This window comes from Enhydra lutris, unplaced genomic scaffold (genome assembly GCF_002288905.1).
Source record: "Enhydra lutris kenyoni isolate GAN:26980312 unplaced genomic scaffold, ASM228890v2 scaffoldscaffold3, whole genome shotgun sequence".
NCBI classification, from domain to species: Eukaryota; Metazoa; Chordata; class Mammalia; order Carnivora; family Mustelidae; genus Enhydra; species Enhydra lutris.
In genome coordinates this window covers 18,900,624-18,918,210 of record NW_019154087.1, presented here as the reverse complement: position 1 = coordinate 18,918,210, position 17,587 = coordinate 18,900,624, and the positions used below count along the sequence as shown (strand labels likewise).

The 17,587-nt window shown below is 38.3% G+C and overlaps 1 protein-coding gene across 2 annotated transcripts in view; it reads left to right on the top strand.

Moving 5' to 3' along the window:
- Positions 1 to 6,438: 6,438 nt before the first annotated feature.
- The window catches only part of LOC111154370 (adaptor related protein complex 1 associated regulatory protein), a 40,669-nt gene continuing 29,520 nt past the window's right edge, over positions 6,439 to 17,587 (top strand). The window contains exon 1 of one of the 2 annotated variants that reach the window (XM_022513922.1): positions 6,439 to 6,860. In XM_022513922.1, coding sequence (XP_022369630.1) covers positions 6,778 to 6,860 — 83 coding nt within the window. In that variant the 5' untranslated portion in view covers positions 6,439 to 6,777. The remainder of the gene's footprint in view (positions 6,861 to 17,587) is intronic. The other variant, XM_022513924.1, reaches the window with a different exon arrangement.

Genomic DNA, 17,587 nt, shown 5'->3' with positions numbered 1-17,587 from the left:
CATTTTGAAAACTCAATCTGCTATAGTCTACCTCCAGATTTCAGTGTCTCCCACAAACCCACACTGCTGTCTAAAGCTTAGTTGGTTTTTCCTGATCTCCATCTTTGGTGGGCCAATTCTTCAACTGCCCATATTTTGATTAGCTGCCTACTCCCAAGTATGAATTTGTTCATTTATGAATATCTCATTTCTTCCTGAGTATTAGTTCATTTAGGCATTCTTCTGTTTATTGTACTTTGCTGATCTCATAAAAAATGATTTTAATTTTGTTAATGTTTTTGTTACCATGTGCCTTTCACGTCCTATATTTTAACTGGAAGCAGAAATCATTAATGTTTAATTTCAGTGTCTTTTTTTTTTCCTATTTCTCTTAGTTGCTTTATTTTAATTAACTTTTCTTTCATATTTCCTTGTTTTCCTTTTTATGACATTAACTATTTTAAACATGCTTATTTTATACTGTCTGACTGCTTGTTTATATTTGGTCTATAAAACCCATGTTTTGTTTTGTTTTGTTTTTTTCCTCTGCTATTCCATGCGTCTGCTTTGTACCATGGTAGTTTGTTTGTAATATGTGATTGCAGGCTCATTTTCAGTGCTGTTTTTTATCTATGGAAATCCTGTGCAAGCTAGATGGAAAGTATGTGTGCCCCCTTCTCTCCTCCAGTGAATGTTTTTGCTTTACAACAAATCTCAAGTATCAATACCTAAAAACCACTTCTTATGTTAATTTCTTACCCTGGGGTTCCAAGACTAAGGTTATTGTAAATCCCAATTCCTTAACAGAAAAAGAGTATTTTTTTTTTCTAACCCAGATCACAACAATAATAACAAATTTGCTTCCTGTCTCCTACTCTTCCTAGTCCTACTTTCCAATGCTAGAACTGGAGTCTAGCAAAATACTTTCTCTTTTGCTAGCAGGTGCTATGTTGCGATCTTCCAATGGGGGTACTGAAGGGACAGTACAAGATTTGAAAAAGCAACTTAATTCTTTTTTTGCTACTTTGTTCTCCATATGATGGCAAATGGACCAGCAGCAAGGAATCCTGGCAGTATTTACCACAGTGGCCCCAGCCCTCCTGCTCCAGTGGTAAGTGCCCCCAGGTCCACAGAGGTGGGCTCACAGGCAGATAACTTCCATCTAGCTTTTCCATGATCATAATGGCAGAGCATATTTCTATGGCATCCACAGTCTTTTCAGAGGTCTGAATATGTGCCTTGTAGGGCTGTCCTCTAAATGTCTAAAATCCTCTTCTGTTTACTTTTACTCAGTCCCAGGGTGATGGCTGCTCCTAGAAGTAGCTACACCTGTTTCCTTCTAGCACTAACCACCATTTATCTATTTAATTAACTTCCAATGTTCCTTGTTCAAATTACTAGCTCAGTTTCTGACCAGGCAAAAGAGATCTGGAACAAATTCTGCTCAGTGGAAGAACTCCATATGAATTATATAACTATTCTTATTAGTTCTTCTGTTTGTGAAATGTAAATGTAGGGTGAGCAAAAAGGGAAGCAAATCACTTAATGTGCATTGTACTCAGAGACACGACCAGCTAATGAAGCTCATCACATACCCAAAAGTCAGAAGAAATGGGGCACTGGTGATTCAGCCAAGAAATTAAGTAATTTCCTCTTGACTTTCCCTTTTCTCTTTAAGCACATCTTTGCATGTCTTTGTTCTTGGAAAAATCACTTAAATGTTTCATTGAGCTATTTAGTTATTCAAATGTAAAGTAAAAGACCATTGCAGAAATAAAGGCATTTGAGAGCAGCAATTTTTAAAGAGCTAAACCACTCTGTATAACAACACAAAGGTTTGCATTATAGGCATAGTTAGTTCACTTGGGACTTTTTTTTTGGAGAAATATTTGGTTTTTACATATGAAATTTAGCTATGATGTGCTTGCAAAGTGTTATTCTTATGGAATTATGTTTGTCGTTGAGCCATGGTTTACCACTTAGTTACTGCAGCCAGCCAGCCTTAGTGCACCTAAAGTTTCACTTTATAATGTACATAAATATGTACAAAAGAACTAGGCAATTCTGGATCAAGTCAAACCTGGACTGGACTATAGTTCTTTCACATATTACTTAAGACTTAATATATACTTTAGGAACCATAATGATACTGGATTATTATATTATGAAGAGAATGTTCTATTTGTGTTTCCAAGGCCAATACTTCTAGTTGGCAGGGGGTGAGGTCTCCCCATAAATCAGTGAATAATCTTATATTCAATCATCCTGAAAAGAGACAGATCATAGGACAGACAATGCCTGAGAGATGGAGAATTCTTTCCTCCCTGTAGGCCACACTTTCTTAGAGCCTGACTTCATAAAGTGGTGTAAAGTAGGCCTGAGTGCATGTCGAAGAGATAGAATTTTTAAAAACTTCATGTTTTTCATAGGAAGCTAGAGATACAGCTACAAAAAATAACTTATTGATGACATCTCCTTCAGTCTGAGGACAATTAAAAAAAACAGCTAATATTTATATTATACTTAGGGTATTATAGGTAATTCTAGTATGGTATATATAGTACATTATGGAAATTATAGTATAATCATATTATACTAAGCAATGGTTTTTAATATTATGCTAAGCTTTTGATTAAATAATCATTTATCCTGACAACAAACTCAACAGGTAAATTTTATTATCTCATTATCTATATATGTTATAGCCATTGTATCTAGTATCCTGCTCCACGAATTAAAAGAATGAATTTAGAGGCCCCTGGGTGGCTCACTGGGTTAAAGCCTCTGCCTTCGGCTCAGTCATGATCCCAGGGTCCTGGGATTGAGTCCCACATCAGGCTCCCTGCTTAGTGGAGAGCCTGCTCCCCCACCCCCAACTTCTGCCTGCCTCTCTGCCTACTTGTGATCTCTGTCAAATATATAAATAAAATATTTTTTAAAACCAAAACATTAAAAAAAAAAGAATGAATTTATGTCCATTCTTGGACCAATGTGGTAATGGAGAGCACAGAATTCTTCCCTTTGAAGAACCTCCTAATCCTGAGAAAAAAACATGATTGTAGCAACGGATCTCAACGGACAAAAAGTGATTAGTAGCCAACAGAAGAATTCTGAGCAAAAAGAGATTCATATTTGGAACCACATAATCCAGAAGACAAGTAGAGGTACAGATTGCATGCTGACTGACTTCAGAGTATTCATGAAAAAAACTCTTCATTTGACTTCAGAATAAATCCCTAAAGGGAAAGGAATTTTGCAAGGCATGGGGAAGGAAAAGGTCCTGCTACCCGGAAGGTGGGTAGGTGGGGTCTCTAGCAAGCTGATATTAAGTGGCCATCACTGTAGATAAGCTCTGTATCTCCTACTGGCAAATTGAATAGTCTACCTGGCAAACTGCCATAGATATGAATGCGCTAGCCATGAATATATATTTCTGGAATATACTTGACTATTGTCTTTAATGATCTCATAACCATGTCCAAATGTGGGATTGGTGACATAATACTGTGCCATGGCAGAAGCACAACAAGCCTTGTTGTCCAGAGACCTGTGTTTTCTTCATCTTATACCTTTGATTCAGTGTGTGACTCTGGGAAAATCACGTAATTCCTCTAGAGGTCCTCTTTCTCATCTGCTTTACAAACATCCCTTCCACTTATAGGGTTTCTCCCTGCTAATTCTGCTTAACTAATAGCAGATCATTCAACTGAATGTTTACAACTTTTAAAGCTACATTGCAGTGAAGATAAGATTCTTGATGTCAAACTTGGTTTAAAAAAAAAATTGCATAATAAATTTCAGAAACAGCCTATATTAGCTTCATAATTTATTTCCAGAAAAATATTAAGTAGCTCAACTCAATTTATTAGAATCCACCCACACTTATATCCTAATCACTTTCTAAATGTCTACATTTGTTATAAAACTTAATTAAGCTGGCTATCAATTAATCTTTCCTGCTAATAGGCCAGATTAAAAAAAATTTTTTTTCTGATCATTTAAAAAAATTGAGACAATACAAAAAAAGAATCTCCCCAAATCCACATTTTTTTTTTAAGATTTTATTTATTTATTTGACAGAGATCACAAGTAGGCAGAGAGGCAGGCAGAGAGAGGGAGGGAGGCAGGCTCCCTGCTGAGCAGAGAGCCCAATGTGGGGCTCCATCCCAGGACCCTGAGATCATGACCTGAGCTGAAGGCAGAGGCTTAACCCCCTGAGCCACCCAGGCACCCCCCCAAATCCACATTCTTGATATAATATTATTAGTATTGTTATTTACCAACTAACTTTTATTTTCCCCTAGGAATATATTTAAGAAAGAAAGTATATGTGTATTTAAGAATGTATATGCTTTGTTTTAAACATGATTTGGAACACACAATATATAACTTTCTATCCTGATTTTCGACATTATTCAGCAGCATTTTGCCAGGCTATTAGCGTTTTTTCAAAATATATTTCAGATGGTTATGTAATATTATAAGACCATACCAGCAAATTTAACCATCTTTCAAATTATTGAGCATTAAGTTTGTTTCTGGCTCTTGACAAGTTATTTCCAAATGATTTTTCAGAATGAGTTTCACTAGCCCCAGTTCAGAATACTATTGCATTGTCCCCTTGCAAAAACTGAACATTTTATTTGTAAATTTTTGTTGACCTGACAAGTGAACAATGACTTCTCTTTGTGTTTTAATTTGCATTGTTTTGATTAGTGAAGTCAATTTTTTAATTAAGTCAATTTTAAATGTTTTAATCATTTGTACTGATTCTGAGGATCATTCACATAGATCTACTGTTAACAGAGGTTTATAAGAATGCCTATAGCAAAAAGTATCCATCAAGTGTCCATAATTGTGGTGTCCCATGCAATTGTGAAAAATAATAGAGAAATCACCACATATACCCTTTACCCAGTTTTCCCCAATGGTAACATCTTGCAAAACTGTAATGTAATATCACAAAGAAGATACTGACTTTGACACAACCCAGATACATGTTTTCCATCACAAGATTCCACTCCTTACTCTCTGACCCCTGGCAATCATGTAATCTACTCACTGTTCCCATAATTTTGTCATTTCTGGAATGTTATATAAATGGAATCATACAATATGAAAGCTTTTCAGACTGGCTTTTCAATTGTATATAATCTCCTGCAGATTTATTTAATATGTGTGTTATACCAATAGTATGTCCTTTTTGTTGTTGAATAGTATTCCACAGCTTTCTTTATAGCTTTATAGTTGAATTTTAAAGATTATTTCAGAATATATTTCCTTGACTTTAGGAGCTGAAGAAGGGATAGAAAATATAGCTGCTATTTATGAAGTTATTTAGTCGTTTCACTAACATCCACTGATTGCAGACTACTGGGCTAAACATCCTTATGCACTTGGTTCCAAAAACGACTAAGACCCAAATAAGGACAAAATTATTTTTGTAGCAGTGCTAAGACTGAAATCCAGTTGGGCCTAGATTTCAGGAAACAAGAAAATGACTAGCTCAAGAACATTTTTTCATGAATAACAATTTTCTAAAATGTAACTGTCCTAGGTTAAATTACAACTGGTTATAAAAAGACACAGTTTTTTTTAAAAAAGCATTTTATCCAAAGGACTAGGTGCTTATTAAGCCACGCCTTATATCCGATTTTTCCCCCTTATACTCGATTTTAAGGCCAACTACAAAAATCGAGTTTTACAGGAGCACTTGAGTATGTAAACCAAGCCGCGTCTGAGTAGCCATCTCTTCCCATCTACTACAGTTCCCTGCAGCACGCTTGGATTGGAAAGGCTGGTGTCGCTGAAAAACTCTAGCCTTTTACTTCCTCTGGACTACAACCACCTATCCGAAATTATTCGAAGGTTTGATTTTAAACAAAACAAAACAAAAAAGATGCCAGTAGGTCGCCATTAAAAAGTTTCTTTACAATACTGACAAGACAGAGATAGAAACGCAAAGTAGAGACCGGAAGAGAACAATTTGGGGGTGCGTTCATAACGTCAATCAGTCCCTTGACACTTACGGTGCAGTATTAGCAAAACCTAAGCACACACTACACAAATAAGTGCCCCTTCTCATACCCGATGACTCCCGGCCTCGGGCTCTAAGTAAGCCGCTCATAAGGCTTTGGTACAAAGTTCGAAGCTTGAGCCTTGACCGATGCGACACACGGAAACAGTCGGGAGCCAGTGGCGGGAAATGCTAGGAGAAAAGGAGGTTGCTAGTCCGGTCAAGGTCCAACGAAACAAATGCAACCAGGAATTGGACTAACCGCAAGGCAGAACTGATTCTGAGGAGCTTGTGGAAGTGACGTAAGAACCAGTGGCCGGAGGAGGCGGGGCCGCAAAGGGAGCGCGCCCTATTGGGGCCCGGGAGAGGCCGGGGGTGTGGCAGCGCCGGCCGCGAGGCGTCGGCCCGGGTGCACGGAGGGCGGGGTCTGGGCGCGCGACGCGCGCGGACTGGCTTCTTTCAGGGGCTGGAGGCGGTCACTTTAGCTAGATTGGGGTCCCGAGGCGAGCGAGGGCCATGAGGACGGCGAGGGAGTCCAAATTCCGCAGCCTCACACTCCTCCCTCGAGCGGCAGCGACTCGGTGGCCCGTGGAGTAACCGCTGCCTTTGTTCCGAGCGCCTGTCTCTCTTGTCACCTCAGCCCCTCACGCCGTCGCGCTCCTGCTGGCCCGCCCTTGGTCCCCGAAGCCTCATTCGGCTCGTGCCGCGCGGATGCGGCTGCCGGGCCTGAGTGTGGGCTTTGAGAGGGAGGAGGAGGAGAAGCGGCGCCTGGGCGGCATGCGATGGGGAACTGCTGCTGGACGCAGTGCTTCGGGCTCCTCCGCAAGGAAGCGGGGCGGCTGCAACGTGTAGGAGGCGGTGGAGGGTAAGCCCGCTGGGGGAAGGGCCGGGCTCCTTCTGGCTCCTCCCTTTCGGCCCTTGCGGGGAACCCTCTTCACTGTCTGAACTGCGACGGCTTAGAGTAGGCCGGGAGCCCCTCTGCCCTCACCACCTAACGGGCGTCGAGCTGGTGGTCATGGAGTGGAGGCCCTGGTCGAGGGGGGCCTCCCAGGGAAAGCTAGAAAAGGGGGCGGGCGTCGCTCTTGCCGCCTCCTGCAAGACTCCCTCCGATTGCGCTGTTACGCGGGGTAAGAGCCATGGAGGGCATCACCTCTGGGAAGCATGAGCCTTTCCCACGAAAGGGCAGTGGAACGGGCTCCACAACAACCCGGACACACCCTACGTTGAGTTTGGGCTTGATGCCAAAGGTTGTAGCTCTGTATTTGACCCTCCCTTTGCGCTGATGGAGCCGCTGAGAATCTGGCTCCAAAAAGTTGAGCCTCAGAGGGAATTTTAGTAAAAGGCATTGGGATGCTGTAGTCAAATAAGTAAGGTTCCAGACATTGAATAACTCTTTGACAATGTGAGAAGACTTGCCGAATTGCTGGGATTCCAGTGGGCTTTCGGATTCTTAGTATTGATAATAAGAGCAGTGTGTAGCTTTTCCATATTAATATTTTGGTTATTTCCAGAGGAATGCTGTACTCTGAGTGCTACCCATAAGTTCTGTATACCTAGAGAAATAACAGTCCTTCTGAACCTTACTTCTCTTTATTAAAACTGGTATATGTAAAACACACCATCCATAAGATAATAGAATTTCATAATCCATTTTTTGTGTTGTTGTTGTTTTTTTATTTCTTAGGGTATTGAAAAAAATTGAACAAATTCCTTTGAAGTTGGCTTTGTTGTAAAATATTTCCCAGGAATTCAAACTTAGAATAAAAAATCTGAACGAAGCCACTTTCTGTACGGAATAAGACTGCACTTTATAGAACAGATTGCTAAGTTTTCTGATCTCCCTCATTTAACCAACATTAGCAGGTCATAAGGTGTTCAGAATACATAAGCTGGAGCCACACGATTTATAATCTGGATCTTTTGGTGATACAGATTTTATATATGATTCACTCATTGGTTCATCAGGCACAGATTCCTTGCGTTCATTGAGTCACCTCTCTCATACAAAGTAGCCAAAATTGTATATTAAGTATCCCTGAATGGAGAAGTAAGGAATTAAAGATTTTGTGCCTAGCTTAGTATTTTGATTTCCCTGATTTAAGGGCTGTTACTGTCAAAGGGGAACATGACAGCTGTTTTTATCATATCAGAGAGAATCATCTAATTTACTTCTAATTTTTGTGTGCATGTGCACCTGTGTAGTCAAGTATGCTTAAACAGGTTTGCCTAAGGACGAGATGCCGCAAAGTCTTTGGCTTTGTTAATATTTTATTTGTAGTTGTGTTGTAGCATATTCAATTCTAATTGTGGAAATCAGGTCTTATACTCTAATTGGGTAAACAAAAATCACTTGTTTTTGATTTTTGAGTACAATGGGGTATCTGGGATTTTTGTTTTGTTCTTTCTTTGTGATTTGACAAACTAATTAAGTTTTCCTTAGAGGGTAGCATTAAAATTGTAGGTTTTATTCCCTGAGCAGGTGAGGTTGGCAGCATAGGGAAGGGGTTTGGAGAGATCAGTGAATTAGTGTGTTAATTGTCTGTAGATATGCCATAAAAATATAATAGTTGGATCTGTATTCTTCTGTTATGGGCAAAACTTGAACAAACAAATCTTGTTGAAGCAGTGAATGTCTGTGGGTGTGGGCACTGTCATCTAAAACCTTATAATGGTGATATTGCTGCTGTTTATTTCAGTCCATAAACATAGGTGTAGACAGTTTCTTTACTTGAATATTCTGAATAACTTATTGTTTTACATTACTTTTCACATTGTTTTAGTAGCTTCCTGTAAGCATGCAGAGACAGGTGGATATAGTTCATTGTTATATACAGAATAAAGTTAAACTTTACCTCATTTTAGTTGCTTTTCTTTTTCTTTTTTAATCACCTGGGAATTCTGATTTTCTTTTCAGTGTACGTCTAGAGAGTTAACTAATAGTTTATCTAAGGGCAAAATATTGAGGGGTGATCACAAAGACTTGATCTGATTTATATTTATCACTATAGTAGCCACAGGTAGAATAATCCTGGGCTTTCTTAGACTGTTTTAAGCTGGACATCACAAGGGTGCTTTATGATATAGGGCCTTAGCCTGACAGATTTCTCAAAGGCATCTCAAAAGTCAGCTCACTCAGTTTTCACTATCCAGTTTCAAAACCAGAATTACTAATGTTTTAGTTTATAAAATATAAGAGAATTCTAGATTTTATATTCTAGAATATCTGTCAATAGTCAAAATATTAATATCAGTATTGAGATATGTCAGAAACCTTTCTACTAATAAAATTATCTGGGGATTAAAGCAGAGGGAGTTAAATATCTTTAAGCAGTAAGATTTAGACATCCTAAGGAATCATCCTTTTCTACTACAGGGAGTTTTGTTTACCAACATGGTCTAGAGGGCTCCACCTACTCGTTGGTTCTTGGGCAATACTAGAAATCTTGTATAGATAATTTTGGTGGGTTTTTTTCTCAAACTGAAGACCCATTTATGTTTTGTTGTATTTTCTCATTTTTATCTTGCCATATAATTCCACACAGTGGTTCCAGTTAAAATGTACTATAGTTTTATATAAATGTATGATCATGTTTTGTATCCTTGATATTAACATTTGTTGGCTTTTTGGCTCCAGTAGCAAAGTTGCCTTCAGGCAGTAGTTTGCGGTGATTTGCTATTTTCTTTCCTGGTAAGAAATATTTTAGTAATAGCTGCCAACATCCAATTACTTCCTATATGTGCTGGCTCTGTTATAAGTACTTTACATTATCTCATTTATTCCTCACCACAATCCTGTGAAGAAGATAAGTACTATTACATAGATCATAGATTAAAAACTGAAAAGTTTACCTTGCTCAAGACAGCTGAACTGGGATTGATTCCAGGTCACTCTGAATTCAGAGCCTTTACCCTTAACTTCTAATGGCTCGTGGCTTTTTATTTTGTAGGTAATGTGTGCGTACTTCTGAAAAATTTGACTTTATTCTGTGTGATAAAACTGTTCTTTTCTTGAAACTATGCACTTGACCTTGGCAACATTACTTTTATTATTTTCCTGTTTATCTCCTGACTAGTTCTTACTCTATCTGCCTATTAAATACAACATTTTTCTGTCCTGTCTTCGCTTTATTTAGTTCTCTTCACACGTATACCCAAGCCTGAAGAAATTTTATCCATTCCTATGATTTCAACTACCGTGACTTCCAAATCTCATTTCTTCTAAACAAACCTCTTGAGGTGCCTGGGTGGCTCAGTCGATAAACGTCTGCCTTTGGCTCAGGTCATGATCCCAGGGTCCTGGGGGATTGAGCCCTGCACTGGACTCCCTTCACTGGGCAAGCCTGCTTCTCCCTCTCCCTCTGCCTGCTGCTCCCCCTGCTGTGCTCTCTCTCTCTCTTTCCGTCAAATAAAAAAATCTTTAAATAAATAAACAGACCTCCTTTCAAAGGTTCAGCACTATATTTTCAGTTGCCAACTGAATACACTGGATACATTTGGATATATGAAGGCTCCTCAAATCAACCTATCTAAAATACCTAAGAAATATCTAGAATAGGTATTTCTCTCCCCCAAGATTTCTTCTTCCTCTGCTTCATGTATTCTCTCATTCCCTTACCAGCTACATTCATAGTTTTCCAAGCTACTAACTCAACTTCATAGTCCTGTACCCCTCTCTTATCTGCTAAGTTCGTCTCTCCTTAATACATAATGAACCCATTTCCTTTGTTGGTATTTGTGCCTTAAACCTTGTCTTTCAGATCACCAGGTTTCCCATTCTTAACTGTTCTCCGCTCTTGTATCTCTCATACTTCAGTCCCATCTTCCCTTTCTGTCATTGGAGTTAGGCTTTCTAAAACCCATATTGGATCATACCATCCAATATGTGGTATTGGTACTTAAAGTGCTTAAGCCACTTTGTCTGTGTCCCATTTCCCGTAGGTAACTTGCTCAGTCTTTTTTCCCTTCTGTGACAGATGATAAGTTCCTTGGGATTCAGATGTGCAACATAACATCCATTTGTATGCTCGGGATTTTATGCAGCTTCTGCGTTTGGGGGTGAAGAGTGTAATCTCACTCTTTGTTCTCTCCTTCAGAAAATCATTTCAGAATACAAATCAGTGAGAATAACATTGAAAAGAAAACAATGAGTCTATTCTAATTTCAAAAAACGTAACTCATTCAGAAACCTTAATATCTTAACTTTTTTGATCAATGATACCTTCATAGAGAGTACCAAAAATAAACTCCTGACAAAAATAAACTCCTGACAAGGGCATCTGACTCTTAATTTCGGCTCAGGTCATGATCTCAGGGTTGTGGGATTGAGCCCCATCAGATTCTTTATCTCCCTCTCAATCTGTCCCCCCACCCTCCACATGCATGGTCTCTCCAAATAAATAAATAAATAAATAAATAAATAAATAAATAAACTAACTCCCAACAAGATAACCATATCCATTTTACCATTTACTAATTGTGTTTTCTAATTATATTTGTCTTGGAGTATTCCATTTAAAATTGTAGATTTTACTTCCTGCTCACATGAATTTGGCAGCATAAGCAGGAAAGATCAGTGAAAGTATTCTCTGCCATTCTTTCACTTGCCATATCCCCAATATGCTATAGACTAGATGGGCTATACGCATTCCTGTTTTCCTAAAATACAATATTCTCTCATCCTTGCCTTTGTGATATTTCTTCATTTCCTATTCTTCGTGAGCTTTAACTTATCCATTGCGCACTGCTTTTTCTATGAAACCCGCTCTAGCCCCCTGAGACAATATTATCTCCCTGAGGAAATAATATTTTCTATAGGCTTAAATCTGTTTTATAACAGATTGGCAAGCTTTTTCTGTAATGAGACAGATAATATATATTTTAGGCTTTGCAGGCCATAAGGTTGAAGCTTTATTGCAACTGCTGTACTTGGCTGTATTAGTTCAAAAACACAGGCAATATATAAACAAATGCATGCGACTGTTACAATAAAACTTTGCCTTTCAGAAACAGGCATTGGGCCAGATTTGGCCCATGGACCACAGTTCGCTGACTTTTAGTATCTTCCTTGGTAGACGGTTAAAAGCTCCTCAAGGTCAGGGACTATGCTTTATCTTTATTGCCCTCTACTCTCAGTGTCTCATGTTTGTTGAATGAATAGCCAGAGAGTATTATTTTTGAACTTGGAAGATTTAGAAAACAGAGTTTTCTCTTATCCTTCTTTTTCTTTTAGATGTTTGTCTAACTTTGGCAAAAATGTCACTCATTCACAGAGTTAAACATAAAACCTACCAGTTTAATGTTGATTTACTTTAAAAAATCATATAGAGTACCAGTGAGCATTTAATATTTTATCATAATATATGTTGCTAAAATGGTAATCAGTAGTGTCATTATTGAGAGATTCAGTTTACTTTTCTACATCTTTGTCAGCTTTGAAAAATATGCAAGTTTAAGATGTTTCTTTTGAAATTTCAGAAATTAGGAAGGAAAACTGTAATAGATTTAAATGGATATGAATTTTCTGAGTATTCTGTATTTTACCTTAAAGACTTCCCAGAGCTGTGTTCTGAACCTTACTCTATTCTTCCTTAATATATTTTTTTCTTCTTTAATGTACTTTTCCTGGGCAATGGCATGAAAACACATGTCTTTACCTATTATGTGCATACTAATGAGCCTGGTCATCTCAGTGTTAGCTCTGAAATATCATATTGCCCACTCAGTATTTCCATTTGGGTATCAAACATAACTTCAAAATCAGTTTACAAAGCCATTCTCATCTTTCTTTCCTTCTCATAGGCCTTTCCTCATTTTTTTTCTTTTGTAAAGCACCAACCATTTCTGCTACTTTGTGCCCTACCTTGTAAGTGGTAAACGATGTATAGTCACCTAAACCAGGAACCTGAGAATCATGTTAAACTCCTCCCTTTCAATCACCCTCCAAATCGAGGTTGTTAAGGTTCTGAATGGCATCTACATCTTTCCAACTTCTACATCTTCCCTGCCTTCATACAGATCCTTTCATCTTCTATATATTTGTAGCTCCACCCTCTTGCTGATACCTTTTTGAGCTGATGTCTTTCTAATCTGAAAACCAAAAAGAAACACTAAACCTTACTTTCCCTTTAACAAACTAAAGAATTGTCTTGGTATCTCCATTTGCTCACTTCTTACTCAGTCTTTTTTTTTTTTTTTAAACACATTCTTCTCTTGTTTCTTTTTTTTTTTTTTAAAGATTTTATTTATTTGACAGAGATCACAAGTAGGCAGAGAGGCAGGTAGAGAGAGAGAGGAAGGGAAGCAGGCTCCCTGTCGAGCAGAGAGCCTGATGCAGAGCTCGATCCCAGGACCCTAAGATCATGACCTGAGCCGAAGGCAGAAGCTTTAATCCACTGAGCCACCCAGGCGCCCCTTACTCAGTCTTCAAGGCAAGCTAACGTTCATTATCCCTGCTACTGCTGATGTTGTTGCCCACTACCAGCATAACATCAAAACAGCCATCATAATCCAGTGGATATTAGTAATCCTTATTGTACGTGATTTTTTAGCTGCATTTATTGCTGTTGGCTCTCCCTTCACTCCTGTAATTTCATACTTACCATATTTTCTATCTACCTCCCTGGGTAGTGTCTTCCCTATCTTCTGTGAATGTTCTTTTTCATCACTTCAGTCATTAAATGTTGGAGTCATTCAAAACTGAATTAGACTCTTCTTGTACTATACTTTCCTTAAAGCATAGCGTGCATGTCGTCACTAATCTAGGAGCATCTTTTAACTCTATTCCCACATTTCTTAGTCTATCCCCAAAACCAGATTTTTTTTGTACCTTCTAGTTTTTCAGCCTACCCATTTCTCTCACCCCTGCCACATTAGTCCAAGCTGTCTTCATAGCTTGCTTAGATTTCCAATAACCTCTGTTAAAATAGCACTCTTCCTCATTCATCATTTTCTGACACTGCTTTAGTTCGTCATAGCACTTACCACTCCATGACTTTGTAAACTGTTTGTTGTCTGTTCCCCTTTAACATGGTATAAATTTCATGAGGTCAGAAACTTTTGTTTATTCCTATGAATCCAGTGTAGCAATAGTGCTTGCCAGTATTAGGCACTAAATAAATATTTGTTGACTGAGTGAGTAGCCTACCCACATGTACCCACATCTATTCTTGACCTATTTCAGTTGGTCCTGTATTTTGGAGTCAAAGTAATCTCATGTAAATCCATAATGCAAACACAACTTAAAATTCTTCAGTGGCTTATTGTACTTTTAGAATAAACACTGAAATCTTTAACTAGGTTTCAAGGCTTTGCATTATCTATTCCTTGCCTTCCTTTTGGGGGAGGGGTGGCCCTCATTTGTGTCACATTCTTCCTTGAATCCATTTCTTCTCTTTTTACTTATGTAACTTCTCTCATCTCTAGATGCCAGCTCAAGGATTATTTCTCACAGAAGTCTTCCCAAACCACCTCCTACTATCAGGGGATAAGTCCTCATACCATCATGGAATCATCTTCCTTTTCTTTTGAGCACTTCTTCAGGTTTTTATGATACCTAAAATAGTGTGATTAATTAATATGTTTTCTGCTTTCAATGTAAAGGAAGCAGCCCATGCTTGTTTTTGCTGACCATTGAACAATCAGCTCCAAGTTATATGCCTAATATGTAGTATGTAGGCAATAAATACTTGTTCACAAAATTAATGAGTATGTTTCTTAAATGTATCTTGCTCTTTTCATTCCCCCTTGCTTTTGGTACCTGCTACTCCCTGAAACATTTTTTCTCACTACTTGGGGCCTGGCTAATTCCTCCTTCATCTGATTTTTGAGGCCCCTCATTTGAACATATGCCACTCAGAGTGTGCTGAGTTGTTAATGTAGTTGTTAATTTACCTGTGTATCTACCCCCATTAGATCCTAAGCCTCTTGGATACATGGGTCTGCTTTTATTCACTTCTGTATTTTAGCTACAAAGCTATATATGTCTGTCATTCAGTAATCCAGGGAACTTCACTTAGAATTAGAAAGTTCAATATCATAGATACATAAGTAGCAACAGTTTCTAAAAGAAGAAGGTGGTCAGCAATTTCAGATGCTGCACACAGATTACAGAGAATGGATGAGAAAGAACCAAAAGATTTCTAAGGTCCCTTCTAGTTACTAGTTTCCTCTAATTCAGGCCCCTTTAAATAGCAGTGACCTTCATATCATGCATCTTTTTTGGACACAGTGCTATAAACCTAGAAATCAACCACAAGAAAAAGTCTGGAAAGACCACAAATACGTGAAGGTTAAATAACATGCTACCAAACAGTGGATGAGTGAAGCAAGAAATCAAAGAAGAAATTTTAAAAATTACATGGAAACAAATGAAAATGAAAATGAAAACATGACAGTCCAAAACCTCTGAGATGCAGCAAAAGCTGTTCTAAGAGGTAAGTTTATAGCAATATAGGCCTACCTCAGGAAGCAAGAAAAATCTCAAATAAACAACCTAACCTTGCACCTAAAGGAGCTAGAAAAAGAACAAACAAAACCCCAAACCAACACAAAGGATTAATAAAAATCAGCAGAAATAAATGATGTAGAAACTTAACAACAATAACAAAAGAACAGATCACTGAAACCAGGAGATGGTTCTTTGAAAAAAATCAACCAAATTGATAGGCCTTTAGCTAGACTTATCAAGAAAAAGGACTCAAAGAAAATCACAAACGAGAGAGGAGAATTAACAGAAATACAAACAATTATAAGAGATTATTATGAAAAATTATATGCCAACAAATTGGGCCCTGAAGCCAAAAGAGATGGATAAATTTCTACCCAAAGCTAGAAGAGATGGATAAATTTCTGGAAATGTATAATTTACGAAAGCTGAAGCAGGAAGAAATAGAGAATTTGAACAGACCAATTACCAGAGAAAAAATTAATCAGTAATAAAATAAAACTCCTAAAAAACAAAGTCCAGGCACCAGACGGCTTCACAGGGCAATTCTACCAAACATTAAAAGAAGAGTTAAGTGATAAGTTCCATGGCATTCAGATGTGCAACATGACATCCATTTGTATGCTCGGGATTTTATGCAACTTCTGCGTTTGGGGGTAAAGAGTGTAATCTCACTCTTTGTTCTCTCCTTCAGAAAATCATTTCAGAATACAAATCAGTGAGAATAACATTGAAAAGAAAACAATCTATTCTAATTTCAAAAAACTTAATTCATTCATAACCTTAATATCTTAACTTTTTTGATCAATGATACCTTCATAGAGAGTATCAAAAATAAACTCCTGACAAAAATAAACTCCTGACAAGGGCATCTGACCTCTTAATTTCGGCTCAGTTCATGATCTCAGGGTTGTGGGATTGAGCCCCATCAGATTTTTTTTTTTTTAAGATTTTATTTATTTATTTGACAGAGATCACAAGTAGGCAGGGAGGCAGGCAGAGAGAGATGGGGGAGAAGCAGACCCCTGCTGAGCCCAGAGCCCGATGCGGGATTCGATCCCAGGACCCTGAGATCATGACCTGAGCCGAAGGCAGAGGCCCAACCCACTGAACCACCCAGGCACCCCAGCCCCATCAGATTCTTTATCTCCCTCTCAATCTGTCCCCCCACCCTCCACATGCATGGTCTCTCTAAATAAATAAACAAACAAACTAACTAACTCCCAACAAGATAACCATATCCATTTTACCATTTATTAATTGTGTTTTCTAATTATATTTGTCTTGGAGTATTCCATTTAAAATTGTAGATTTTACTTCCTGCTCACATGAACTTGGCAGCATAAGCAGGAAAGATCAGTGAAAGTATTCTATGCCATTCTTTCACTTGCCATATCCCCAATATGCTATATACTAGATAAATTACTTCTGAAATTAGCCCCAAAAAATAGAAAGGAAGAAAAACTTACAAATTCATTCTATGAGGCCAGCATTAACGGGATAGCAAAACCAGACAAAGGGCCACCAAGAAAGAGAACTATATGCCAGTATCTCTGATGAACATAGATGCAAAAGCCCTCAACAAAATACTAGCAAACTGAATTCAACAATACATTAAAAAAATCATTCACCACAATCATGAGATTTATTCCTGGGTTGCAAGGGTGGTTCAGTATTCAGAAATCAATCGTTGCGATATATCACATCAAGGGGAGAAAGGATAAAAACCATGTGGTCGGGCGCCTGGGTGGCTCAGTGGGTTAAGCCGCTGCCTTCGGCTCCGGTCATGATCTCAGGGTCCTGGGATCGAGTGCCGCATCGGGCTCTCTGCTCGGCAGGGAGCCTGCTTCCCTCTCTCTCTCTCTCTCTCTCTGCCTGCCTCTCTGTCTACTTGTGATCTCTCTCTGTCAAATAAATAAATAAAATCTTTAAAAACAAACAAACAAAAAAAAAACATAGTCATTTCATAGTGCAGAAAAGGCATTTCACAAAGTACAACATCCATTCATGATAAAAACCCTTAACAAAGTAGAGTGAGAGGGAACATACCTCATATATGTTATGTATGTTAATATATATGTTATATATGTTAATAAAGGCCATATATGAAAAACCCACAGCAAACAACATACTCATTGGTGAAAACAGAG